The following is a 27454-nucleotide window of genomic DNA, read 5'->3' as shown; positions in this document are numbered from 1 at the left end:
TAATTATTCAGCATTTATATAGTTAAGTTGTTGGCTCAAAAACAAGATTAGGCCTTTATAAAGACCTTTAACTTTCCATTTGGGAATTATTGCAATTCAAGCAACAATAGAAATACATTTGATTACAGACATTCAAACTAAAAGCTACAGATCACATGAGATAGAGAAAGTTATTCGTTATCAAGAAGTAATGGCGCCATATTAAGATACTAACAAAGATTCCAATCTGTGTGCTGATTTATAGATCCTGTACTTCTGCAACTCATGCTCGTAGTAAAGTACTTCACTCATGCTGATATCATTAACTGTTATGATACTTGTCTTACTCTCAGTCAGTGTGAACGATAAATAATAGAGATATATAAGTCAAAATAAAGGGCACTTGTTAATTGGTTCCTTGGGCGCAATCAAAGAAAAAAAAGTATTTAATCTTGACTCCAATCGTTTCCTGCGTTGCTCCAAGAAACAAACAACAGGGGAGCACACCTGTGAAGGAACGCTCAGTTATTGTACCTAGGCAGATCTTTTTATAGAGTCATCACATCATAGACAATTTCCCGAGTTATGGCAATGTTTATCCAAGAGCTTTAGCAGTCAGGATGTTTTATTCAACTCTATTTTGATTGGAGGAAAGCAGTTGGTTGTAGAAACACTTGTCAGGCCCTCCTTTATCACCCGTCATCTTACCCCCTTTTCTTGTTGTCTCGCTCCCCTGTGGACCCCGCACGTTCCCTCTGTGTTCGGCAGGGTTATTGTGTATATCCTCTCGGTGCTTAGCCGTTTGCTCTGAGGGAAATGAGACATATAGAGCTCCCATCTACCATACAATCTAGGTTGGACTTCCAATTCTAATCATTTCCCGCTTTCCTCTTACTATATTTGGGCAAGCATATTTGTTATTTTCACCCAGGGCCATAAGCAGATAGGTGAAATGGAGATAGAGAGTTAGTTTTTAGATTGATTTGACTGAAATTATAATTGAAAGGAAACATGGAAAATGAGTTTTGACTGCATAGAATCTACCATGTCTCCAGTGCTAGGAGTAGAGATGTCCTATTAACTATAAACATTTCCAATGCGTGTCCTTCTCATGCAGGTTTCACCAAAATTAGTTAATTTGACATGAATCCATACAAAGGTGTGGTTCATTATTAGCATGTTGTTATAAAAAATATACAAATTGCATAGGCAATCATGTAGTTTTAATGAATTTTTCTAAATATAAATCTGTTGGGACCAAAAATATTTAAAAAATAATTTCAAGCCAGGTCTCTGCATCCTCAGAGAATGCCCTCAAATTTTGAAATCATTTTTCTTTCCTGATGCTCTTTTGAAAAACACCATTTATATTCATGGTTAAAAAATCCCAGTCCATTCAAACTTTAACTCTTCCAAATACATATCTTTAAATACATAGTTATGCAATTCATTTTTTGTTGTTGTTTTGTTTGTTTTATTAGAAAAAAATAGTATGTCTTTTGCCATTTTACAGTAAGTATTCAGTTCTTCTGCTACTAATGTTCCTTTTTTCATGTTCTTTTTTGTTATGCCAGGAAATTGACATAAGCTACTGAAAATTCCTGATTCCTAATCTTTCCATGTTTCTTGTTTTGTATTCTCCGTATCCAGGAAAATCCAAGGATCTGTATTCAATGCCATCATACTCCTCAATATCAAGAGAATCGGTAAGTGAAGCTGCTTTCCTTGGGTAAACCCATGCAGGCTCAGGTCGAGTCTATCGTTGGAGAGGATTGTTGTTGAGATGGTCGTAGAGGAGAAGTGTGTTGGACACTCACTTGGTCAAGTGGGCATGGAGAGATGGAGTGGGATGAGTGGTAAAGAGCGGTAACTCCATTTTGGAAGCCTGGAGAGAAAATGGTGATTGAAATGTTAGGAATGTGTGACGAGCTAACAAAAATAGGGAAATAATATTGTGGTTTTGAGAAAAACGTTCGTTTGCATGCATATGCTTGCATGTAGAGTGGAAAAAAGATACTGATATATGTGACGAAATAAAGCGCTACTGAGCAGAGTGAATGGTGGTTTCTTGTTTTATGATAGAGTCAGGAAATATTAAATAAATTATTCTAGCACATTTGAGCACGCTTAAAAGAGAAATGGCGGTAAACCAGGAAAAGAGGATGATGAAATGTTTTTTTTATAGAAATTTAGAACAGGTAGCTATTTTTAGTTGATATAGAGGTTATCAAATTTAGCCTTTGTTCAGTCTTATTAAAAAAGAATAATGCTCTGCAAATTTCCTTCATAGCAAAAAATTGTAAGTTTAAATAGAAAGTAAAACAAAAAAGAGGTGTGATGCAATAGAAACATAGCTGAAAAGAGTGCAAACAGAGTTATAAAAGCAAGAAAGGACATCTAAAGTTGAACCACAGAGAGAGTGCTTGTCTTGGGGGTTCATAACATTCTGGTTACACTCGGAAACAAGAAAAGATCCAAGCAAAACAACATGTGTATCACCGGTAAAAAGTTAAAATGGGATATTTGACAGCCGACGGAAATCTTAGTAGGGATGTAGTTGGCACGGCAACAGCCCGCGGCCGGCCAGCCTCAAGTCAGAGTTACGGAGGAGAGGAAGGGTGTTGGTAGCTCCAGCTGTACAGCGGTTGATTAGCTTTGAATTTAGTTGCCTGTTTTGGAATGTCACTTCTTCCTAAGATGTGAAGTGAGTTGTCAAGGCTTGTCTTACTAGTTCAATCAAAACTAGGTCCAACTCACTTTTTTTCTCTCTTTTCCTCCTTTTTTTTAAGCTGTAGAATTGTGCTTAGTGACTTCCGGGAACTAGGAGGGGGTTAAAAGGGTAGTCCATCTTTGAAATGCTGTGTGCATTCAATTTCATTACTGAAATTTATTTTATATGGAAAATGACCTGTTTTTTTAAATGCAATCATTCATTAATCATGTTAATTTCATTTTTTAAACTGATTAATCGAAGAAGACAGGAAAGTAGGCGAGCACTGTATCATTATTGAAGATAATAACAGTTGTGGTAAAGATGTGATATTGGAGAGCTACATGTAGAGAGTGAATGCTGTAGTAGGTAAAGTGATTCTGCTTCCACTTCTACATGTATATGAAAGGAGGTTCTAATTTCTCTGTGTTCTTTTTAAGATTTAAGATTTGCCTCTTTGTAAATATTACTTGCATCCAAGAAGCGATGACTCTTCGCTGACTAGCATGTATGTAATGATATGCAAGTTGAATTGCATGTTGTGGTATCGTGGAAAGTCATTAGCTGGAGTATTTGGCAGCATGGTTTATCATGTTGCCATATGGATGTTATAATGGTTGGCCTGCTTTCTGTTTTAGTTCTGTCACAGCAGCTCGGCATTGACACTGCAAGCATAATTTGACACTATTAATGCATTAAGCAGGCTTAACTGTTACAACCACACAGCTTAAATACTCACAGCTGTACATTGATGAGATACACAGAGTGGATTAGCTCTCTTTGATGTGTATGGGGCAGATGGTTTGGGTACAGGTGTTCTAGAGGGGGATTTCCCACCCAGCTGCCACTGAACTCTCCAAGCTAATTTAACTTGGCATGTGGTAGGGGGATCCCCAACCAACACATGTGGGCTACAAGCCAGGCCTAGTAGCGATAGTGTTTATACTGACCTTCTACTATCAGCTGGACATTGTAACTCGGAGAATCAACATCTTCTTCACCTACATGTAAGTAGGTTGCAATGACAAATAGACTGTTAACAATTCTTTGCTTTGTAACTTTTGCAATTTTTGTTGTTGGAAGAACAATATTCCAGCTAAGAAAGTGTTTTTGAAAAAATATTGCACAATGCTTTTGATGTTGGAGGACACATGCTTGTAACAGCACTTTTGGTTGTAGGAGTATTGATGTAATGAAAGGCAAAGTTAGAACGACTTTCACACTCTTGATCAATTATCCACTTTGTTGTTTTTAATTAGAAAGTAAAACTACTGTGGGTTATTTGTTAAATTTTGTATGCATTTTAAAGGAAACTGTAGGGAAACAGCCATGGTAGAGTCCATTATCCAAATATCTTAATCAGGTTAACACTTGGTCTATATTGGGAAACTAGAACCTGTCACTGTTTAGATATTCCCTGTCATATTAAACACACAAAAAGCAACATATTTCAGGCTGTGATAACACGATTATAGAAATGACAGCTGGGATCATTTTCATGTGGAGAACGTGGATACAACTGTCCACAAACATTGATATTTTTATATTATTTTACCAATATGAACAGGTGGAGGAGATACACAGCAGGTTGTATGGGATTTTTTTAAAACTCTCTTCCATTCAAGTATCAGGAGTTTTAAAGTTATAAAGTTTATTTCATTGTTTGTTTCATGACTACAGTCGGATGTAATACATGCGGAAAAGTATTACAATCCCTCATCAATTGATTACTCTATTCCGATGCTCTTTGATTGATCATATTTAAACTGTTTATGTAATAATCAAAATTACTCCAACAATCCATGCAGCTCTTTTCTGTAATTTTGAAAGTTTTTGTCTTTGAAATATTCTCAAAGGGTCTTATGCAATTTACACATATGTTTTATGAGCAAAAGAGATTTAGGAAGAGGGAAACAAGAAGAGAGAGATGGATAGAGAGAGAATTGAAAGAAGAAAATAAAGAGTGGAGAGAGAGTGAAATAGAGATAATAGGATGAGATTAGAGAGAAGGGATAGTATGACCTTCTTGTAAAAGGATTTTGGAGTTCACTCAAAGCTTAAGTGACCTGATGAATGCAGATGCATGCGCTAGCTCCGATTTGACTAATGTTACCGAGATGAGAGCAGGGGTGAGAGATGAAACTGTATACATCAAGCCGATGAAATCTTGCTGAAAAACTCCCCATTCTCTTAAGCGGTGACCCTAATGCCTGGGTGATGAGCTGATTGTTGATAGCAAAATGTAGTGTGTGGAATTAACACCATATCCCCCGATACCCCCCCCCCCCCTCCACCAGGCTTGAGATACCCATTATGCAAAGAGCTCTCTCTCGTCTTGGGTTTGGTCGAGAATTCAGTCATACCATGTCTTAGTCCCTTTGATTGCCAATTGCATTTATGCGTTAGGAAGGCTTGAGTCCTGTCTGTAGAGACATGTTTTGGGGGATTGGATTGCCGCAGCGCTCAATCATACGAGTGCACCACCTGGCCAGGTGCGCTTTTTGTTAGCACAGGGACAATTGCTTGGTTGACTTTTGACGAGGAGGGCTTTCAGAGGCTCCTCGTCACGCGACCCTGGCTCGCCGAGAAAAGAAGTGCAGCTTCATCTTCGTCGCCGATGGTGATTGACTTGCCCATAACTGTGTAGATCTGGTGCTGATGTGAACAGAGTGCTGCTGGCGTTCATCGCAACGCATCGCCCGGAATGCCCGACAGCTAGCCCTGCTTCTGGTTACCTCACTGCAAAGCAAGATTGTGCAAGAAAATAGGACTGATGGCAGATGTAAATGGGTTACAGGACCGTTACAACCGTCATTTGGGTCAACCTTTTCGTAGGATAAGTCTTTTAGAAATGATGTTATTTGTTGGAAGGAGGTTTCCTGAATGGACAAACAGTTCAACTTTGATGAGTCCTGGGCCAATCTAAGATGTCAGAGGAGACAGGTTGACTGTCCCCGCAGGCTTCCAATACTCACTCCCACTGCTACCCTCTACAATTTACATGTAGTTAAACCTCCCACTGTAGACCCGTATACATAATTCATTGAACTTTTATCTATTTCAACCTCCTACTTTTGTTCTCTTCCTAAAGAGTTCAACTTATACCTGATTTTTTAAATGGCAGAAAAATTCTGAGATACATTTCAAGACCAAATCTATGACGCAATCGTCAATGAAACACCAAGAGAGTGATATTTGAATATGAACATGAATAAATTGAAATTGAAAATTGAACTTGAAATAACAAAAAAGAGGTCTTCTACTTTTGCATTATTATTATTTCTAAATTTGCTTGCAGTTGTCATTGAAGTATATTTAATACCTTTGACGTATATGTAATATTAATGCTGAGAGAAACAGAGAGAGAAGGAGGGAGGGAGGGTGGGAGGAGAAAGAGAGAGAGAGAGAGAGAGAGAGAGAGAGATAGAACAGTCAATTACTTCAGTGTCTTATGAAAAAAAAAAAATGTCTTCAAGAATAATTATAAGACTTAAAGCTCATAACTACATTTAATACGGAAGTTTGATGCTAATGATCTTTAGTCAAATTCCCAATCACAAGATTACACCTGATGTCCGCATTAAATCAATGATATCTCCCCAATTGTAGATGACTTAGATACATGCTTGCTAGTAAATCACCTATAGCTTAATGAACTGCTAGAGTGATCGTTAACTCGCCTTTTCTAATGAAAACATTCAAAATTGTTGAAAGCGTTTTGTGCATCAGGGTTACAGGAGAGAACATATCATTTCTTTTGAAAAAAAAAACAAATAGAGTTAGAACCATCTTTACGATAAGCTTATCTATATCAATTTGTCAAAATATAAAGGTCATGTTTGCTTGATAAAAATAAACCACCACAACAACGACAAAGCAGCAATATACTTATGCTATTTGAAATTACCCTTGAATTAGCATCCCCATTTAATACTGTTTAGTCCATTAGAAATTCTCTTTTTTTATAGAAATATATAAAGATAGTGGAAGGGACGATTCAAAATTCAATATTATGAATTAGTGTCTGGTATAACATTTGACATGTAGAATTCATCTTCAATGGAATGAGAAACATTTAAACACAAATGCTTACACTCTATACAGATTGAGCCAGTGCCCAGCCATCCCTGTAATATTGATGTAAAAAATAAGGCAATGTGAGAGATGCAAGAGAGAGTGAATGGCATAGACTGTTTGTTGGAGCACTGCCTCGCAAACACAGCTGGGAAATCAACAGCTATTTCTCACGATTAGCAAATCACTCAGGTTGTATTGATCTATTATTCCTGCGTTGCTCTCAATACAATTTTTTCCCTCATTTTTGCTTATGATTCTAATTCTAATAAGCATATTTTGATTGTATATATATACATTATACCAAATCCTAGCCCTTTCCATAGTGTCCTATTCCCCCTAATGATACGATTGGTGTTAAACATTGATATTTGTATTTATGTCTTTCTTTATCAATGTACTCTGCTCTGATAATATATATTTGGTAGCAAGAATAGAAGCATGGATAATAATTTATAAAGCTCTTTGAAAGCAGGAAGGGATTGTATATCCTAGTACATTGTATGCAATATACAAGAATGCATCATCATCATCATCATCATCATGGTCGTCGTCGTCGTCATCATTATCATTATCATCATCAATATCATCATCATCATTATCATTTTATCATCATTATCATCATCATCATCATTATCATTTTATCATTTTATCATCATTATCATCATCATCATCATCATCATCATCATCATCATCATCATCATCATCATCATCGTCGTCATCGTCATCATCATCACCATCATTATGATCATTATTATTATCTTATGAATTGTTACAGTGATTCACACCTTTATTAATTCATTTGCATTTTCTTTAGCCATTCCTTCCACAAGACCCCCCAAAAGCAAAAAGGAAATTTAATGGGAGTCTATTCAAAGCAATGAAAACATGCAGTTTAAACCTTGTTTATTGTCACTGAACCAAAGCGACATGTATTTAAGCAATTATTTGTACAGTCGCTTTATTCATAGTCCATATTAAATAGATTTACATTTGAATACCTTGGTAATAATTTATTACTATAGTGTGTGTGTGTGTAAGAGAAGATGTGCATAGTGTAATATTTGGGTGTGCGTATATATGGATTGCAGGAGAATACAGCAGCTGTGCAGTTCCCATGGTAATGCAATGTATCGCTACACTAGCTCAGGTTGTTATGGGTGTTCTATACAGTGAAATAACCTCTCACTTACATCAATTTACATAGCAATCAATGACCACTGTGGTGTTATCCAATATTCCCCAAAAATTTCTGAATAAACAAATGGCTTATATTTTTAACATAGAACACAATTATATATTATTAAGCGAATTGACATGATTTTGAAATCTTGAACATGAATGCTTGAACATTAGTGATATGCATTGAAGGTAACATTTTAATAGTACCATGTCTATTATAGAATGTGGTTTGCATATCATTATGTCTGCACATATCAATGATTGATCTATGCCCAAATTTGATAATTGGATAGGAAAGTAACATACAAAAAAGTATTTCAGGTATTTTCTGGTTTCGTCACTTCCAAAGTTGTACAAAAAAGGAATAACGTTCTCAATAAACCAAGACTACTATTCCTTCTTTTTGTCTTAGTAACCCCGTTAGTCAACATTCTAAATTTTCTCCATGAGTTTTTAAGGCTGATCACGCAAGGAATTATATTAAGTTAGGCTTATGAATTGTAGTATTTATCATGAGCGAACAGGTTAAAATCTAAATATAGCTAGCAAGATTTAGATTATTATCATTTCAACTTATAATTGACTGCATGTTATGTGAACAAATGTGATTATATGTTGTGTGCTAAAGTTTGTTGAACTGTGATGAGAAATGGATTTTTATGTATTGCACGTGTGAATGAATATATGAAAGAATGTGCGATTTGAATGAATTTAAGATACGAATCTGATTCCCTTTTTTGTGTATGTGAATGACCCTATTGTGTTACTCGGCCCTCTGTCACACACACATGTATTCAATTTTGAAAGCTTGCTTGGAGTGTTATCCTCTCAATCTTAAGATTACCAAATTCCTGAGTTTCTTACCTGGTCTTTATTACCCCAAGCAAGCACCAGGTAACTCCTGTTTTCGTAAACCTTCCACTACTTCCACTAATACCCCCAAGGTGTTGTTTTCATTCACCTTTCTTTCTACACATACCATCCCTTTTCTCTCACTCTGGATTGAGGAGAAAGGGGGTGGGGTGCTGGTAGGGGGTGGTAGTGTTGGTAGGGGAAATTTTTACCTGATCCAGAAGTTGGTTACAGAACTAAAGGCAGGTAACTTTGGTGCTATTCTGAGCCTTCACAGATTATTTTGAAAGTTCTGAAGTTTTGAAACAGGTTTTTCCTATTCTTGTAAGAATTGATTTCCAAAACTTATTTAACAAGTATCCTGTTGATATAAAGCAAAATTATATGTTTTCCAATATATTTCATTGTGCACTTGTGTTGATTAGGTGGAAGAAATGAAAAGTACTTTCTCAAGGTTCATTCCCCTTTTGCAAGCATCTTAACTGTCCTTTCACTTGAAGTAAGAGACTCAAATAAACAGCCAGGAAAGGATCTATAATATAATTAGTGTTTAAAACATGGATAACCTTAAGGGTGTATGAGGAGTTTTCCTGTCAAAAAAAGAAAGTTGCTATTGGCAAAGACAAAAAAACAAACCTAGATGAACCTGAATGTAGATGATTGTCATATGAAGTATGACAGTTATCACCACAAGCTAGAAGGCAATTTGCATCTCTCTGTTTTGTAAATATTATTCCTACTTTGTAGGTTCAGAAGAACCGGCGATGAAGGGCACTTTAAAGTACAGATCTGGGTAAATTGGAAAGCCATAATCTCATCAGCACACAATCTTTAAGAGCCAAGACAAAACATTTACATTCTAGATTGCTCTAAAATTTGTCAAGTGAGTGACAATTGCGGAGAAAGAACGATTTTTGTTTCCTTCTCGAGAAGAAGTTGTAATTAAGTTTGTGGTTAATGGCTCATCATCACGCTCTCTTGGCAGTGAGGAAACCAAAATGAATAATTCATTCACTCTGTCTTTTATTCAGGTCACTCGCCCTAGATCTATCTGTGAGGAGGAGACTCATAGACTCTTTTCATTTCTATGTTTGCTAACATTTATTGATTTCACCTGATTTTGAGCAGTGATTACTGCTAATTTGATTATAAGATGAACAATTTTAGATTCTGTGTACATTTCTTTTGGAAAGAAATTATAAGGTACATGTAATGAGTTGAAAGTAAACCAAAGTACCTTTGTTATGTTAATGGTCATGTGATGACAGAAATTTCCAGAATTGGAAAACAGTAAAAATTAATTTGACAGGGAGGACTTTTCTTGTATAAAACTTAAGAAATCATTGAACAAATTCATAAGGAAAGTATGATAAATATCAGCTTTAAAAAACACTACCTGTTTACTTATCATTTTTATGGGTGTTTTTAGAAGTGCAACTCTTTGCAGGTTATTAAGGTGTAAGTGTGGATTGAGAAATTATGTGATAAAGACTATGACCATCGTGGGTTCTTTTTTTTTTTGTAGTGAGAAGAGAAATCTAAATACACGTAGATTTGATTTGAAAGGTAAATGAAAGCAATGATTCATCGGGCTTTGTTTCACTGGATCCAAGAGAGAGACGGGAGCCTTGTTTATAGGGACGGACGGACGCTGCTGGAGAGAGAGCAAAGTACGAGGGGAAGTAGACTGCCATTGTGATAGTGAGAGGAGTCCTTGAGACGTGTCTGAGTGATGCAGTGTGGGTTCGGAGGAAGAAACCAATTCTGGTTGGTGGGTTGGTGGCAGCATAGAGAGAGAGAGGGAGGGAGAGAGAGGGAGGGAGGGAGGGAGGGAGGGAGGGAGGGAGGGAGAGAGAGAGAGAGAGAGAGAGAGAGAGAGAAAGAGAGAGAGAGAGAGAGAGAGACACACACACACACACACACACACACACACAGAAAACGACAGAGAGAATGACAAAGAAAGACAGAGAGAGAGAGAGAGAGAGAGAATGACAGAGAGTGTGTGTGAGAGAGAGAGAGAGAGAGAGAGAGAGACAGACAGACAGAGAGACAGACAGAGATAGAGAGACAGAGACAGAGTGAGAAACAGAGAGAAGTAGAAGAAATCTTTCCATTCTATTTGTGAGCACATGTACACAATGTTCACTTTTTCACTATATTGATTAACACATTTGTTGTGATTTTGTATCAGCACCATTAATCAGTGAAATTCATCCTGAAGAGCTATCATTTTTTAAAGATCTAGAACCAAACGAATCCCAGAAGATGTAATTAGAGGTAGAGTAAGTCAAAGGGAGTAGACTAGACACTTGGTTTTTCCTTTTAAATGCCATTAATTCTATATTGAACCAATTTGATATTGTAATAGATCAAAGGGAATACAGCTAAGAATAAGAATCAAATAGCACAATCATACTCATAAAATAGAAAGAAAAGAATGGAAAATGCAGCAAATATGAAAGTCCCATAGATACTTAAAGAAAGGGAGACGAATGAAGAGAGTGGGAGGAAGGAAGGGAGAGAGAAAGAGAGAGAGAGGGAGGTGGCTGGGGTGTTTGGTTAAAATCACAAATGAATAATAATGAGATAACAATGGAAAGTAAAACACAATATATTAGTAAACAATGGACAACAGATGTGAGATTTGCTATTGGTCAGGAACTTACTGCTTGTAGATAATTTTGACGATCATGCATTACAATTTGTGATTGCTGTGCCTAATATTTCTACATTATTTGCTGTCAGTCTGACTGAATTGGCATTGTACATTTAGTTTATCTTGTCAAAATCTTTTTTAAAACAACTATTAAACATTTTAATGCCATATAATTAGCGAAAAAATTTGCATTGATGCAGGGCTTGACACTAGCAAGCGCCCATGACACATGAGTGCCCAAAATCTAAGATGTGACCCCCAGAATTTTGAAGTTATTACATAGGGCACTTTCATACAGGCTGTCTAAAGTTCAGTTGGTACCCCCATTCCAAAAAATATTCATGTGGAGCCCTGATTAATGCCATAACAAGTTTTGTAGTATGGTTTTTATCTCAAACATGTAAGAAACCACTTACTTGTTTATATTGTGTTGAACATGACCCAGCTCATATTTGTTTTTAATGGATCCGTGATGGGTTTAGACAATAATATTCATGGATAGGAAGTGATTTAGAAGAGCATAATGAATACTTGTATAAAATTTAATTGCAGTAATTACATTTAATGAGCGTCTGAACCCTCTTTACTTTTCCAATGAATTCTTTTTAGACAAATTCATGAAGTGGGTGAATGGGGGATTTAGAGGAATCAAAATAAGGGTTTTTCGCTGCAAGTCCGCCTAAGCTTTTGTGTGTGCCAGCAGCAGGATTTGGAATGTATTTGTTCTGAAAACATGAGAGCCCTTACACTTTGTGAGTGTATGCCACGCTCTGTGAGAACCAATGAAACTATCATAGATCGTTCATCTTTATACTGGTATTCGGATGAAAATCCATGTGATTTTTCTCCATAATTTGTCATTATTCCTATGTTTTGCATGGCAGACTGCCCATTCATGGAGATATAATACCTGCATTGACCTGTAGTTGTACATTCAAGGGGTTGAGTATTTTGCCTCGGGTTATATACAAAATCCTGGATTTATGCTGCAATCATAATTATAAAACCTTTTGGTCAGTCAGGAATTCCATTACTTTTACAAGCCTATTGCCTGTCTGATTACCGAGATATTTATGATTGGAAATTAAGATTTCAATAACCGCTTTCGTAACGTTTTTTTATAACACTACAGTGTATTGAGGGAAATGAGTATGGTGAAAACGGTCACTCAAAGATTTTACTATTTTGAGGCACTTTATGATCATTTTAAAGCGCATTTTTTGTTAAAGGTAAAGACCAGTTATGGTCATGCGATTGCATTGTGAAAGAAACGTTGTGGAATCGATCAGAAAAGGTTGATCATCTAGCATCTAGCATCTGCAAGGTTCTGGAATCATCAAAATGATAAGAAATTTGGCCCATTCTTCGTAAAGTTACAAGCACTATACACAGAAAGATGTATATGGGACTACCCTATATCTCTCACAGACCATGAGAGAAACAAATTTACCAAATATATGAATTAGTAGGCGGTTTCCTGGCAAATTTTTTATCATCATGTATTAGTCAAAACATATTCTTTCACATGATTGGTAATGAGAGCTTCCATTTCATTTTTTGAAATTAGGGCGTTTCCAATACTGGTCTTTACCTTTAAGGGCTTCAATATTACATCATATCACAGACACTTGATAACACATAGGGCCATGCATCTCAGATTTAACATTGTCAAACAATGCCTTGAAAGAGAAATTGCAGTGAAAAGGCAGAGATTCTTTGTTGTGTGGTGATGAAGGTAGTTTGTTCATTGTGTGTGTTTGAATGAGAAGTGTGCTGCTTAGAATCAGGATGAGGAAGATGAAAGAGGAATGGATGTTGAAACCATGAGAATGATAAGATACAGGCTTCCAAATATGCATGGTTGGTATTTTAATGAGCAAATTTATGCTGGATATGATGAAAATAGAAAGTACATTGAACATGTATGTGAAAAGTGTGTAAAAACATAAAGAAATGGTGTTTGTCATAATAAATGTTATTCTAATTGTTTTAACAACGTGATTATCATTATTAGAAAGTGCCATCATTAAATTTGATTTGTATGTCATTTCTATAATGACAGAGCGAATGTCCTCTAATATTGTAGTTCATACATGGCAGAAAATGAAAAGTAGAATTAAGTTCTGGTTAATTAGTTCACATTTCATTTTTGCATTTTGGGTGCACTACAAAGAAAATTGATTTTTAAAAGGGAAATGGCACCTTTTGAATTGTATTTTAAGGTAGCTGCTATGAAATAATTGATTTTGATTTTCTTTCATTGCAGAACATGGGCGGTCAAATAGGAGGCAATGACTTGTCCATAACCAGTCCCAGTGGTTCGGTTTCTCCGCACAACAAACCGGGCTCACCTTATATGTATAACCGCAGGCGGTCTTCACTCATGCCCGACCCTCCTTCCTTACTACGTAAGTATTTTATTCTCATTGAACGAAAAAATATATATGATCAAGAAGATTATGATGAGGATAATTCATCCATCTATCTTGTAGTGTTTATTAAATTCAAGTTTATTCAAATACAAAGTAGATATATTAAATTTGATAATTGCTTTACAGGTAATTTCTCCAATTTAAGAAATTATCAAGGGTAGTTTTTATGGTGGAAATTATCTTAACTAGTTAAACAGATCAAAACAATTCATAAACCCTCTCTTTGATGCACAAATTAATTCAACATAATTGATGCCGGATAAACTCTTTGATAGTTGGGGGCTACCAGGATGTAGCTGAAACCACCCACCTAAAATTCAATATGTGAGGGCCAGCCATTATGCACCTATGATGGAGCATACATTTTATCAGAGAGCATCTAGGTCTTTCTCAGGAATCTCATTCCTTTGACACTTGAATAATTCATCATAGATGATAGTGGGATAAGACCTATACTTTGCACTTCCCAGGGAGATGCCATTTCATGATAATAAAACGAGATTTAGATGTACAAATTATGGCCATACAACAAGTAGAAATCATTCAAGAGAGAGGGAGAGGGGGAGAGAGAGAGAGAGAGAGAGAGAGATTTTTGATGGAGATTTCCAGTAATAGAGGCCATTTATAAAGAGTGATTGATCCTAAACGCATAGCGTAGGATGAAGATAAAGGAAAAGTACGGCGAACAGGTGCATTTGAATAATCAACGTTTCCCCCTAACTGCTACCACAGAGTCGTTAAGAATGATGCTATACAGCATGGACTGTTCAATATTTAATATATTCAAGGATGGGCACAAAAGCTGAATTCTTTGGGCTTTGGCAAGCTGAAAGACAAATCAATTTTTTTTGCACATCTATGAAGAAGAATTTGTTTTATGTGCTGCAAGATATTTCTAAAAGCATAAGTGCTTGAAAGCAACCACCAAGTGTTGCTAGTTTGATTAATCAACACATAAAAGGAAAATAAAATCTCTAAAATGGTTTATGAGTGTTCCTGCATCTTTAACAAGAAAATACTAGTATTTAAATGAAAAAAGTATCATTTTTTATTGTTGCTTTTGTAAAGGGAATGGTAAGGATTATGGATGGATTTTAAACCAAGTTTTTTTTGTAGGTTCTGAGTAACTGTTATTTTGACGTCATGAAATTTATCAGCGATGAAAATGTGCAAGAACAAAAAAGGAAAAATTCATCCATCTATCCAGCCAGCTAGCCAAGAACAATGACTTGATTGTCTGTACTGTAACTATAGAGGGCACTGTTCAAGAAAGGATGATCAGCAACAAACTTTGTCATCCTGTCTGCTCAGTCTTTGCAAATCAAATTATTACTTATTTCAGCCAGCCAAACTCAAGTTTGTTCTCCTTCTTTTGGGTTTTCTTTTTTTCAGCGCACAAGAGAAGGAAAGCTCCCGGAATGTCGGTAAGTGCATTTTCCAAATGTTTGAGATCGCTCCTCGGGTAATATATTGGTGGATGTAGTGGCATTAGATGCATCAATGTGTATATTTAGCGCTGTGTGTTTTGTGTTGTTTATAAGAGCTCTGTTAAGCTGAAGAGCGAGAGAGAGTTTACCAGTGATGACAGTGTCGTAGTGTACAGGGCAGTAAATCTTTCATGTTTATATCTCCTAAAACGTTATATTGTTATCTCAATATCATGCTAAACGCCCGTGGCTCACTGTAGCTGTGTTGACATGTTAAAAACACTCTAGTGATAGGACGATTAGCTTTCACCTTGGTGTTATCAATTATTGATTGATTTACCTAGGAAAGATACTTGATATTAAAAATATGTCTTTGATATCTGCATGCATTGATTTGAATCCTCAACCCCACCCCCCCCCCAACCTTTCCATTAGCCGTGCATTGTTTTTGAAAACTTGATCAGTCGGTCAGACTTGCGTAGTGGAGGAATAATTGATTGTTGCTTGGTCAGGCTGCTCAGGCGGGCAGGAAGGAAGGATGAAGGCTTATTGCGATTGAATAGGTGTAGTGTTTAGTCCCGGTGGGATGAAATGTAGTAGGGTAAGAGATAATGGGATGAGACGAGGTTTGTGGAATGTAAGGATCGTACCCTGATGATGAACTCACTCACACTCTCCACACACACGCACACACTCACACACAACATTCTAGCCTAGTTTCAGCCTCTTTGTGCAGTTTCTTGGTCTGCATGTCAATGTCTTGGATTCAAGAAATATCTTTCACATATCGCTGGAAACTCTTAGTTTAAGGTAATTCCTGGCTTCTTTTGACTTGTAATTGCCTAAGTATTAAAGAAATTGTGTTATTGCGTATTCATCATTTCTAGTATCATGTATGCTAGATTATCTACACTAATAGGTTTACTTGATACAGATATTAAAGAGGAACTTGCAAGTTACGTCACTGTGTTGCCAATTTGTGTTTCACTGATGACAGCTTACACAAATTCATAACTTTCCTATTTTTAATCGGATATTGCTCAACTTTCACTAATTTGTTTCTCTCATTTTTCTGCTTTTATTAAAAAAAACCTTAATATCAGGATGGACTTCCCATTTAAAGAAGTTTGGCACAAGCTTTATGTGGAAAAAGAACAAAGATATTTGCAATTCAATTTATTGTGATCAAACTCCACATATAAAAAATAGCCCTGAAAAATGTAGAACGATAAATGATACAAAATAAACATTTTATGAACCTTTTTATCACTAATAATGGTATTGTAGTTTTTAAAAGATGATTGGAAAAAGAGAATATTGTTTTATAAAAGAGATATAACTGCATGAGGTCCCCCCCCCCCCCAATTCTTAAGTAGGCATCTTAATCATTCAATCAGAGAAAAAGACAAACTATATGTAATAAGGACGAGATGTCCACCTCCCAAAAAAAAATTGATTCTCAGTTGAAGCTTGTTGCACAAATACATGAATATTACTTTAATTTTCACATGGTTGTAAAAAGTAGTTGAACTAGATTTGACTCGCAACCAGAATTTAAAAAAATAAAAAATTTAACAAAAAATTATCAATTTATACTAAGGAAAATAATAAATTGGTTTTCAATATAGGAATGATAGAAATTAAACTTCTGCATGAGTACAAACAACTTTAAAATCATAAATATCAATAAAGCAATAAGAGGAATTTCAAATAGTACCATAGCTTCATTTCACCTCAGTGACTTAGGCGCCAACATGTATTTCAAAAGTTAGATGCTACCCTGAAGAAAAATATGACAATTTAGCAAAGTTTTGATTTTAATTATGCAGTGTGACATGGACTTATAATGAGGGTGTATTCAAAGAACTATCACGATGTTGACTGTATACAACATTGATAGTGGAATCAGGAGAGAGAATGCAACTCTCATTATAGCACCGGTGCTCAGGTGCTGTTTTTTTCCTAATTGGTAACGACAGACCCTGTGTAATTAAATGTTGGGTTACAAATTTCTCTCTCTCCCTCTCTCTATCCAATTAACTTGCTATGACGATTTCTTCCTTGCTTTGATCAGAAGCCAATCCTGGCGTCATGATTGCTTTTGGCCGGCCGGCCAGCAAAGAACAAATTGTTTGATACAGTTTGCTAAGGTGGCCTTTGTGCGAGAAAAAAAAAGTAGGCAAAGTTTTCCACTGTTTTTATATTGTTGCTTTGACTTGTTTTTGCATATTGTGTATTCTTGAGATCAGATATGTGTAGATTTTGTGCCAGCCAGTCTTACAGGAGAATAAAGAAATAACGAAAAGGATATAGTGGAAGGAGGAGTTTGTGGTTGTTGGATAAATTTCATTTTCCCTTTATACTATCACTTCTGACTGCATAATATTGACTTTATCACCACTGATTTGGCAGACTTTCTGTGTACATATGACAGGCAAAGTACTTCCCATATGTACACTCTTAAAATTGTTTTATTGAATCTAGTCTGCATGGATTTGATTTCCACTTGTAATTGTACCGATTCAAAAAAGTATCCCTGCAGATTTCGGAGACAGGATAGATGTGGGTATTATCGAATATCCAAATTAAACGAGGCCAACAAGTAAATTTGAACCTTTGTTCACAAATGTGATGGTACTTTGAGAAGCTGAGGGGGTTTGAGGTTATGTAACAACCCTCTGAGAGGAAACCTAGTAATGTTGCATTACTAATCATCATACACTACCCACCAGCTACATTATCAAATCAATTCGTCAGTAATGTATAGCTGCTACTAAAAATAAAGGAGAGCAGGGATTATCTAAGAGAAAAGTAGTGATTGGCTTGTTGTACCACACCAGAACTTTCTTGACTGCAAGCGGATGAAAGCAACCGTAGATATCAGTCTATCAACTGCCTTTTAGAGCAAGTGGATTGATTGTTCCTTGTGTAGTGTGTTTTTCGATCATCTTTGGATCATGTGGTGTGGAAATAGTTACTACTCTCACTCAGAGTTGGACCAACCAATGTGTATATCATTACAGCAGAATCCGGCAATGTCTGTAAGTATGACAGTTTGATATGACTGCTCAGATTTCAGATCAAAGAAGAAGATATTTCATAATTTGTCTCATAGTATACTGAGAGAGCAGTACAATGATGAATATTTCAATTTTCAATCTGGACAGCAAAACTTTGAGAAGTTATTTTTCTTTATTTAATTCAAATTCTGCTCTCAACCGCTAGTTTTACTGCTTCAATTCAAACTATTCAACTGCACTTTTAAAACATGGATATAAGTACATACATATATAAGTATGTTAGTGGCGAAAATGGTCTTGATTCATTTGATATCTGTCGGGCGAAATGTCACTATCTACCTTTAGAATGTAGCAGCGCACATCAATAAAAGATAATTGTTTATAAATCAATCCTCCTGATTGGAGTAAAAACAATATAAAGAATTTAACAAAATCATTTTGCTATTCCAAATGGATCATTTTGCTATTCCAAATGGATCATTTGAGTTTCAACCAAGTTTGTATTACATGAAATATTCTATCAATTTAAACATTTGAAAAATGTAATTCCCACTAACATTGGATACATATTATTAAAAGGAGGTGTATGCTACTTACCCATACCGGTTCGCACTTTGAAGACTTGTGAGAGTGTTGATACAGGCCCACTGCTGATGGATGCTCAACCAGCTGTGTTTGGGTTCTTCCTTGCTGAAGATGGCCTGGATAATTCTCTCTCCTTCTCACTTTCTCTCTTTCACACACACTCTCTCTCTCTCTTCCCATCTGTCTCTCTGAGGAGGGTATTCCCCCTATGCTCGTTCGTGTTTTGATTCTGTATCACAACATTGGGGGGTAGGGCACCATTGATGGTGCACCTGTGACCGAGTCTCACTCCTTGCCGTCCATGTGTGAGTCCCACCTGCTTGCCCGACTGCATTACCTGACTGTAGTATCACATGCTATGCCAACCCCTCTAAGAGACGATCCCTCCCGATTGCCAATGAGCAGTATACTACGATTCCACCTGTTTCATTCACTGCTCAAATGTTAACCAGGCTTTGAGCAAAAATTCAATGTTTCCCATGCTGTTCAGAGGATGGGAAGTTGTACAAAATGTCAAACACCATAATAGAAGTTAAACATAAATAGAAATGAAATAATATTAATAATAATGATAATAATAATAATAATAATAATAAAGGAAGCAGATATTGATTACTGATCTTCAATGTGTCACTTATTTTCTTTCCAGAAAAATAAGAAAACAGTTATACAAAAATCAATAAAAATAGTAATCATGATAATAATAATAAGAACTGTGTAAACGAAATGTCCCATAATGGCAAGTTTTAGATCAATAGGATGAGTTATGCAATCTTATTCATCTTTTAGGTGTAGGTTTCTTGAAAAAAGTAATTTACTTGAAATCAATCAGTCATCAATCATTGACATGATATTTATTGTGATTTCTTTATTTACTACTTAATTGATTGTAAGTTAAGCATGGAAGAAAGAACAACTATTTAATTTGTTTAGCCTTGTATCTTTCAATTTTCAGTTAAGTGGAATGAAATATGACTAAAAAACAAAATGATAGGGCTTACTGGTGATGCTCTTGTGCTCTTTTTTAAATACCCAGATGATTAATAAAGAGATCATCTGGTTCCCGTACTTGACAATGTGTTATAAGACATTTACATCTAGATTTAATAATAAGGAGAAATAATAAACAGAAACCAAAATTGTGTGAAAAGATAGTTTTACCCGTAACCACACTTAGTGTTTTCAATAATGTGATGCCCATACAGAGTTATCCCATTTTTTTTATGGCATCCCCTACTTAGAAAATCAATAAAGAAAATTCAAATCTGTGAAATTTAAAAGTTCTTCCTGTTTAGTCTTTTAGTCACTAACTATAAAATGAGTTCTGTGAATTGCATGTCTAGACACATGTATATGTTTAGAATATGAGCTTGAAGAAGAAATAAAGGAGGATGCTTTAGAGAGAAGGAAAATTTATAACTTGGTATTTGCTCAAGTTCTTATGGAAGTTACACAAAGTTATAAGCAGACGTCTTTGGAAGAAAAAAACACCTTTATGTTAGCTATAAGAATATCGACTCTCAAGACAAATGCTCATCAGGACGATTGTCCAGGCTAGGTTACTTTTTCTTGACCAATGAGGGAGAATTGTTTGTTTGGTCAGACCGCATGTGACATATCAATCTTTATTTAACTCTCAGACTGGCGCAACAGATTCACAGGCGACTTACTAGATTAGTCGGATAGTTCATTGCCCTTGTACTGGCGCACACTTAATTGTCTTTCCCCCTCTCCTCGCCATGTAGGACCCTTCTCCGTGAGAGAGCTAGCTAGCTGGCTGTATGTTCACTATGATTCATTGTGAATGATCTAGTAAAGCAATTAGATGATTTAAAGGGAATGTTATGACATGATTAATAGATAAAATATGAATGAAGTGTTCATGTCCAGATTGGCTTCTTTTGTGATGATATCTTCTTTCTTGAAGTTCCCTTGTGAGTTGGAAAGCAATTGGCTTTCATTGGAGAAAAGATTATCAAAAGGAAACCAAAGTTGGGATTATGGATTTATTGAGCGTTTGCCATAAGCTATTTGGAGTCTTCATCTCAAGGTTGTTGAATTTTATTAATAAATTGAATCTGGTTATGAGAGTGATGATGAAGATCAGGACTAGATTTGACAATACATATAGCCATGCAAGTCAATTTTACTCAAAGTTGCAGTCGCAACATTGCAACTTTGAAATACAGAAATAGACAAAATGCTGTGTTGTAGTATTGCTTTTCCGATAGTTACAACCCAGATACAAGAAACATCAGTTTTCTTCTCCAGGGTGTGGTATTCTAGATGCACAATTTTGCTTTTATAAACCCATGGTTGTTTTCCGGTTACATGTTCCCTATGTAAAGCCCCATGTTGCTGTTGCATTGCTAGAGGCATGGATGACAGCTTCATGCAACCTTCTCTCCCGTTTAGAACCTTTGCCTGCACTCTGGCCGCTAGTGTGAAATGCCTGGTGCCAGTCAATTATACCAATTTCTCCATCCCCCCTCCATAACGATCGATTGCGAGAAGCTGGCAAGGGGGAGAGGAGGCAGAGATTCAATTTTGGATGGCCTTTTTGTTGCGGGCGGGCGATTGTTTTGCATGCGTAACGAGATATTAGAAATGGAAGGAGGATCTGCGGATTTGACAAGTGTCTCTGGTGTGGTGCATACCCCCAGGCCGCTCCCATCGAGCTACGGCGGCTTTGCTCCTACTCACCAACGCTTCGGCTTTTTAGATGGGAGAATAGAGAAGTGACAAAGTGCTTGAGGTGGTTGCCAAATTGTTGCCTCATCCACATCAAACCCAAATCAATTAGAATGAGGAACAGGGGGACGAGGAAGGGGGCAGTGAGATGGAAATAGTGTCTAGCAGGTTATCTTAGGAACCTATCATTTTACACACATCATTCATGAGGGATAAAAACTATCATTATGTTCAACCACCATGAAAGATGACTTGTAGGGTGTCAATATCTCTACAAACAGCGAGAGAAGGCCGGCTGATGGTTTGCAGCAACTCCTCAAAAGAAAATCAGAGAACCAGCACCCTTCCCCCCCCCCCCCAAAAAAAAAGGAACAAATGAAGAAATAAATACAAGCTAATAAACAAAAACATAAATGAGTACATGTATATTGACTTGCATAAACACAAATATCACCTTTTTTGCAATTGTCAAGTAATTCAGTATTCACTACTAGATGTTTTATACATTTATGCATTTTATATATTAATTTCATTCTTTAATACAATTCTGTAAATCCATTGTAATAAGTGAGCAAACGTGATAGTTCATAAATTTCAAACAAGGATTACTAATAAACTTAATTTCCCCCAAAATAAGATTTTGGGTAAAGAAAGAAGAATTAATGTCGTTGTAAATGGTTAAAATAATGATAATTAATTAGTTGATATCATTGGTTCTGTTACACAGCTGAGCCCACTTTGTAATACGAAGGACAGAAGCAGAAATTGGTCATTGCCCAACCCACCAAAAAATTAATTGGAGAGACATGAGTAATGAGTAAATGGAAGGCAGAAAGTGGTGCAGGAGTGTTGAAAAGAGAGGTGTATCTTTAGATCTAATATTAAATTGGCCTAATACTCGTACAATTTCTAAAGAGTAAAGGTTTTTGTTTAGAGTATATACATGTAGATGCATAGTTACAGATATGGGGAGAGCCAGCTAGTCAGCTAGGTAGGTGGATGGATGGATAGATTTGTATAGAGAGATGGAAAGAGATAGAGAGAGTGAGAGATTACAAAATATGATTATATCAAGCTATTTGATACAATTTCATATTGTGTATCAAAGTTTTTCCTTAGACTCAGTCACTCAGCCTGGGTTATCTTGCGTTTAAGATTCAATGGGTTAGAATTTTCAGTAGTTTAAAAGAAGAACTTTTTTACATAGCTTTGTATGGTCTTCATACTGTAAATGAATGACGAACAAAATTCAGGGAAAATGTACTTTTAATAATACATTATCAAAGATAAAAAGTGAGGAGTGAAAGGGATTGGATTGTGTCAAGTTTGAAATGGTATTTCATATGATAGAGTGAAATGCTGGACTGAGAAAGGTGCCACCATGATATCGTAAGCTGAATTAATTTTAGGTGTGCCTGATCTGTAGGTTTATAAGAGCCTCGGGCCCAAATGCAGTGAAAAATAAGAAATTGCATTTTTATGAGGAGAAGCACGTTCCTTGCTCTTACTTTAGCTCCTCTTTCTTTCTCTCTCTCTCTCTCTCTCTCTCTTCTTCAAGCTCTTTCTCTTTTACCATCTTTCTGTGAAATCAAATCAATAGGAGTCATCTTATTGGCCAACGTGTATCGGGGAAGAGTTGCAGGTTTAATACGGGGCTCAGATTTTTGAAATTCTTGTGCAGTCATCGGGGGTCGATGGCACACGCTCCCTGTGCTCAAATTTGTTCTAATTTCTGCAATACAGTAATCAATCAGTTTATTTGATTAGTGGAAGATGCTGCACGTTTGAGGCAAGATGAGACTCACTGATGTAGCTGTTTGTATTCACAGCACTACTCAACCTGTAAAAAGTGCATCGATAAATAATCTTTTTCTTTTTTGGGGTACAAGTTCTGCTCATTTCTCCTTATTTCATCATTCTTCCTTCCCTGTACTTGCACACATTATTCTCTGTACTTGTTTATATCCGGAAAACGTATTCCTATCAGTTTTAGTGGTGAAGTTTAAGCCAGAAAAGCTGTGAAAATTGAATGACTGAGGATGTAACTTTAATAAATATATCTTCACATATATCTTGAAACTCTTGATTTGTGTTTCTTTCTATTCTGTGTTATTTTACAGGAAAAATAGGTGAAAAATCGTATTTTGTATGAAATCTTTGTTTGAAATGGGTGTTTGGGGAAAAAATGGAATTCTCAAAATATCTTTTTGAATTCATGTGTACTGAATAAGCTCATCCATAAGCCTTGTACAAGTGTTTACATTGTCATTTATTCTTTTAATCTAAGAAATGCAACCTTTCTTAAGTGCATTTCGCCCGCCCCTCCCCATATTATACTTTTCTGGATTTCTTGAAGATTTCTGTTGCTTTCTATATATTAAATTTTTGTATTTTTACTCCCCCTCTCTCTTTCTCTCTCTCTCTCTCTCTCTTGTTCTGCTAGCAGGTGTATTCTCCAGGTGCAGAAGACTATCATTCAGACCCTAATTATTCATCACCTAAACCTCCAGGCATGTATCCAGAATATTTCATGGGTGAGTACCTTTGACCTTGAATATTGCTTACCATTTCATATAAATAGATTATATGATTAAATATATTTGTTTTGTTTTGAGAACAAAAAAGAATGTGTACTCGTGCTCTGCTTAAACATCTGTACACAAAATGAGGTGGTTTTCGATGGTGAAATGTTTAATGTTTAGTTGTCAGTGAATTCTGCAGTTGGTTATGTTTTTTGTTTTAGCTAAAGTTGGACAAAACTTAAAGATGTGAGAGAAGAAAAGAAGTCTGGAAGTGAAGTTGGCCCTGGATTTCCTAGAAAATGCCAATCAAAGCAAACCGTAGTGTAAAATGTAAGAGCACCCTGCTATAAAACCCTGACATATTTGTTAAAGAGAGGAAGAACACACGCCATGAAGACAACAAACTAGCTCATCAAAATACATGTGATAATGATAAAGAGAGAGACGCACTAACGGCATGAAAGTGATCCGCTCCTATGTGACGGAGCCGAAACAAAAACCAGCTCCCGGGACAGAGTCGAGGATCAAACGAGGCAGGTGTTTGGAAGAAATCGCCCCGCGGGACAATTTATTCAGACCCGAGAACGAGCACGAAAATGACTACTTGTTGCTGGAGTGCTCGCCATGGGATGAAGTTTCCAATCGATGGAATTCGGTTCTTGATTTCAACCAATTTTCATGCGGAGAAGGAACTAGGGTAGGGGATGAAGAGAGATGAAGATGTTTAAACGGATGTGGAGTGGATCTTTATTGGTTTGCGGGAAATTCTGAGTAATATTTTGATTGACAATGCTGTTAGGCATCGAGTATTATTGACATATCATATCTCAGAGATTTGCTCTTGTATTTCAAGGCCTTCTTTCCAAGCTAGTAATTGATAATAGAATATTGAAAGTAAAATCAAGGATAAATGGTTTTCTTCACTATCCTTTTCAAGAAAGACCTTTTTGGTTGGTTTTCCTTTGGGTATTATGAGATAAATTTTAATAAGTTGGAAAGATTGGAGATTATTTCAGAAGTGCCGTGAATAAAAGCGGAATATTTTTTAAAAGTTTTTTCTGACTAGCCTTTTTAGTCAGTGGGTCATTACTTTTGTTGATAGATGCAAAGTATCTGGTAAAGAGATTCTGTTTCCATGGTTATGTATAGCAAACAGATGGTAAGTTACTTGCCTCGTATGAGCTGCTGATGCTGCTGCTGTGCCCTTTGAAAGGCGCTAAGGCCTGTGACAATACCGGGGATTGAGGGGAGTGGGAAGCGGTCCCTAGGAACACCAAAACAAGGCTTTATTGTCTGGAAAGCACATCCATATTTCCATTCTTCTCTCAAGTGACATGCAGAGAGAGATTTTGCGAAATTATGGAATACTTTGGTAATGAATTTCACAGATCATGGGATATTCTGATTTGAAGAGTAAGAAAGGATGTGTCACCAAGTATGAAACATGGGCTTATGGATAGCATAATAAAGACCAATCAGTGTTTAATGAACAGAGACTCTTGTTGTTTTTGTCTTTCTTAGTTACCAAAGATAAATTGCTAAATATTTGTCTCCACAAGTTACATATATATAAGCTTTTATTTATTGAAATGATAAATTGTTTATTTAATTATTATGCTTTTGACGTTTTATAAACACTTTCTGGTATTCAATATGTAATGTCATGATCAATATGGGTGATTATTCATGATTGTCTCTTGTTCTTTGTTTTCTCCTAGAAGGCTCCCACTCGCAGGGCCACTCCCAGGGCCACCCCCAGGGCCACTCCCACAGTAGTACAAATCCATGGAGCAGCAATGGCATGGCGCCGACGTCCACTAGCTTCCATTCCTTACATAACTCCAGTTCATATTCTCAGGCAGGGGAATACCCTACACATGAACCTATGGTAAGTTTGAAGAAAAACAATTTACTGGGATCCGTTTCACAAAGCTTTTTTTCAATGACAAATGACAAAACCAGTGACAAACCAGCTGATAGCCAATCAGGAGCATGGATTTCAGTAGCTTTAACAAAAACTGTCATTTGCCACTGATAACAAGTTTTGTTAAACGCCCCCCCCCCCCTCCCAGAATTTGAGATCTTACTCCCATCCTAGGCAGGGTATACTGTACATTACTCTACAATTGTCACTTTAACATTAAAGTACACATATATCCAAGGAATTGGAAGGAAAAAAAAGTTGATGAAATTGATTACATGTACATGGGGCACGTAAAGTTGCCACAAAAAGGACCCTTTTTTCCCCCTTCTCTTTTTCCTTGATTTTTTAATCTTTTCATAATTTAGATGGAGGTGGTTAAGTTACTCATAGCAGGAGTATTTCATGTTTCATTTTATAAGAGGTCATTATGACCCCCATTGATACTGTGACTCCACTCAGCTCTCATTAACTCTTCATTGCTCCCACATCCTGCCGACTGACTGACCGACCGACCCGTCTAACCAAACCTACTCTCTCTGTCTTCAGTGTTCCCACGATCCTCACACTATTAAAGCACCTCACTCCTGGCTCTGCACTTCACCTCCAGTCTCTAACCCCAGACCTTGTTCGCTCCTTTGAAGTAAAAAGTTTAAGGGGCCCTTAAGCAAATTATACCCTCCCCTAAATGGGCTGGATCCTGAAAAGAGCCCCCCCCAAAAAAAAAAAAAAAATAAATAAATAAAAAAAAAAAAAAAAAAATAAATAAATAAAAAAATAAAAAAATAAAAAAATAAAATAAAATAAATAAATAAATAAATAATAATAATGATTATAATTTTTAAAAAATATTTAAAAAAAAGAAAACTATCAATAAGTTGGCTATCTAAACAATCAAATATTCATTTTAATATATGAAGTAATACTTTTGAATGATGTCAGTCATTGTTCAAGTTCTGAAATACTTTTTTGGTGAAACGACTTGTCTAGGGACTGGAACTTCAGACTAGCATTCCTGTTCGTGCTAATCCTAACCTCAATGACCTCTATGGGGTCAAAGCTTCCTCTCTCCTCTCTCCTCTCTCTCTCTTTCTCTCTCTCTCTCTCTCTTTCTTTCTCTCCTCTCTCTCTCCGACACCCTCCTCTGTCTGTGTGTGTTTGTGTATCTCTCTCTCTCTCTCTCTGTCCGTCCCTCTCCCCATCGCCCCCCCCTATTCCCCTTCCCCCCCATTCTCTCGACCCTATTCTCTCTGACAACCTCCCCTCTGTCTCTCTGACATCCTCCCTCTCTGTCTCTCTGTCCTTCCCTCTCCCCATCACCCCGCCCCCCTACCATTCTCCCCCCCCCCCCCCCCATTTTCTCTACCCAATTCTCTCTCTCTCTCTCTCTCTTGCTTTTGGGG

The 27454-nt window shown here is 36.5% G+C and overlaps 1 protein-coding gene across 9 annotated transcripts in view; it reads left to right on the top strand.

The window, feature by feature from the left end:
* Positions 1–27454, top strand: part of LOC581618 (transcription factor 12) — a 97789-nt gene that overhangs the window by 8298 nt on the left and 62037 nt on the right. For 2 of the 9 annotated variants that reach the window (XM_030985768.1, XM_030985741.1), the window contains exons 3-7: positions 1630–1685; positions 13720–13861; positions 15278–15309; positions 24052–24142; positions 25849–26018. In XM_030985768.1, the coding sequence (XP_030841628.1) occupies positions 1630–1685; positions 13720–13861; positions 15278–15309; positions 24052–24142; positions 25849–26018 (491 nt within the window). Of the gene's footprint in view, positions 1–1629; positions 1686–13719; positions 13862–15277; positions 15310–18083; positions 18354–24051; positions 24143–25848; positions 26019–27454 lie in introns of those variants that run through there. The other 7 variants (XM_030985759.1, XM_030985748.1, XM_030985752.1 and 4 more) reach the window with 7 other exon arrangements.

This window comes from Strongylocentrotus purpuratus, unplaced genomic scaffold (assembly GCF_000002235.5).
Source record: "Strongylocentrotus purpuratus isolate Spur 01 unplaced genomic scaffold, Spur_5.0 spur5_contig_836, whole genome shotgun sequence".
Classification (NCBI taxonomy): Eukaryota; Metazoa; Echinodermata; class Echinoidea; order Camarodonta; family Strongylocentrotidae; genus Strongylocentrotus; species Strongylocentrotus purpuratus.
Note: the sequence above shows the minus strand (reverse complement) of the source record. Positions and strands in the feature narration are given on the sequence as shown.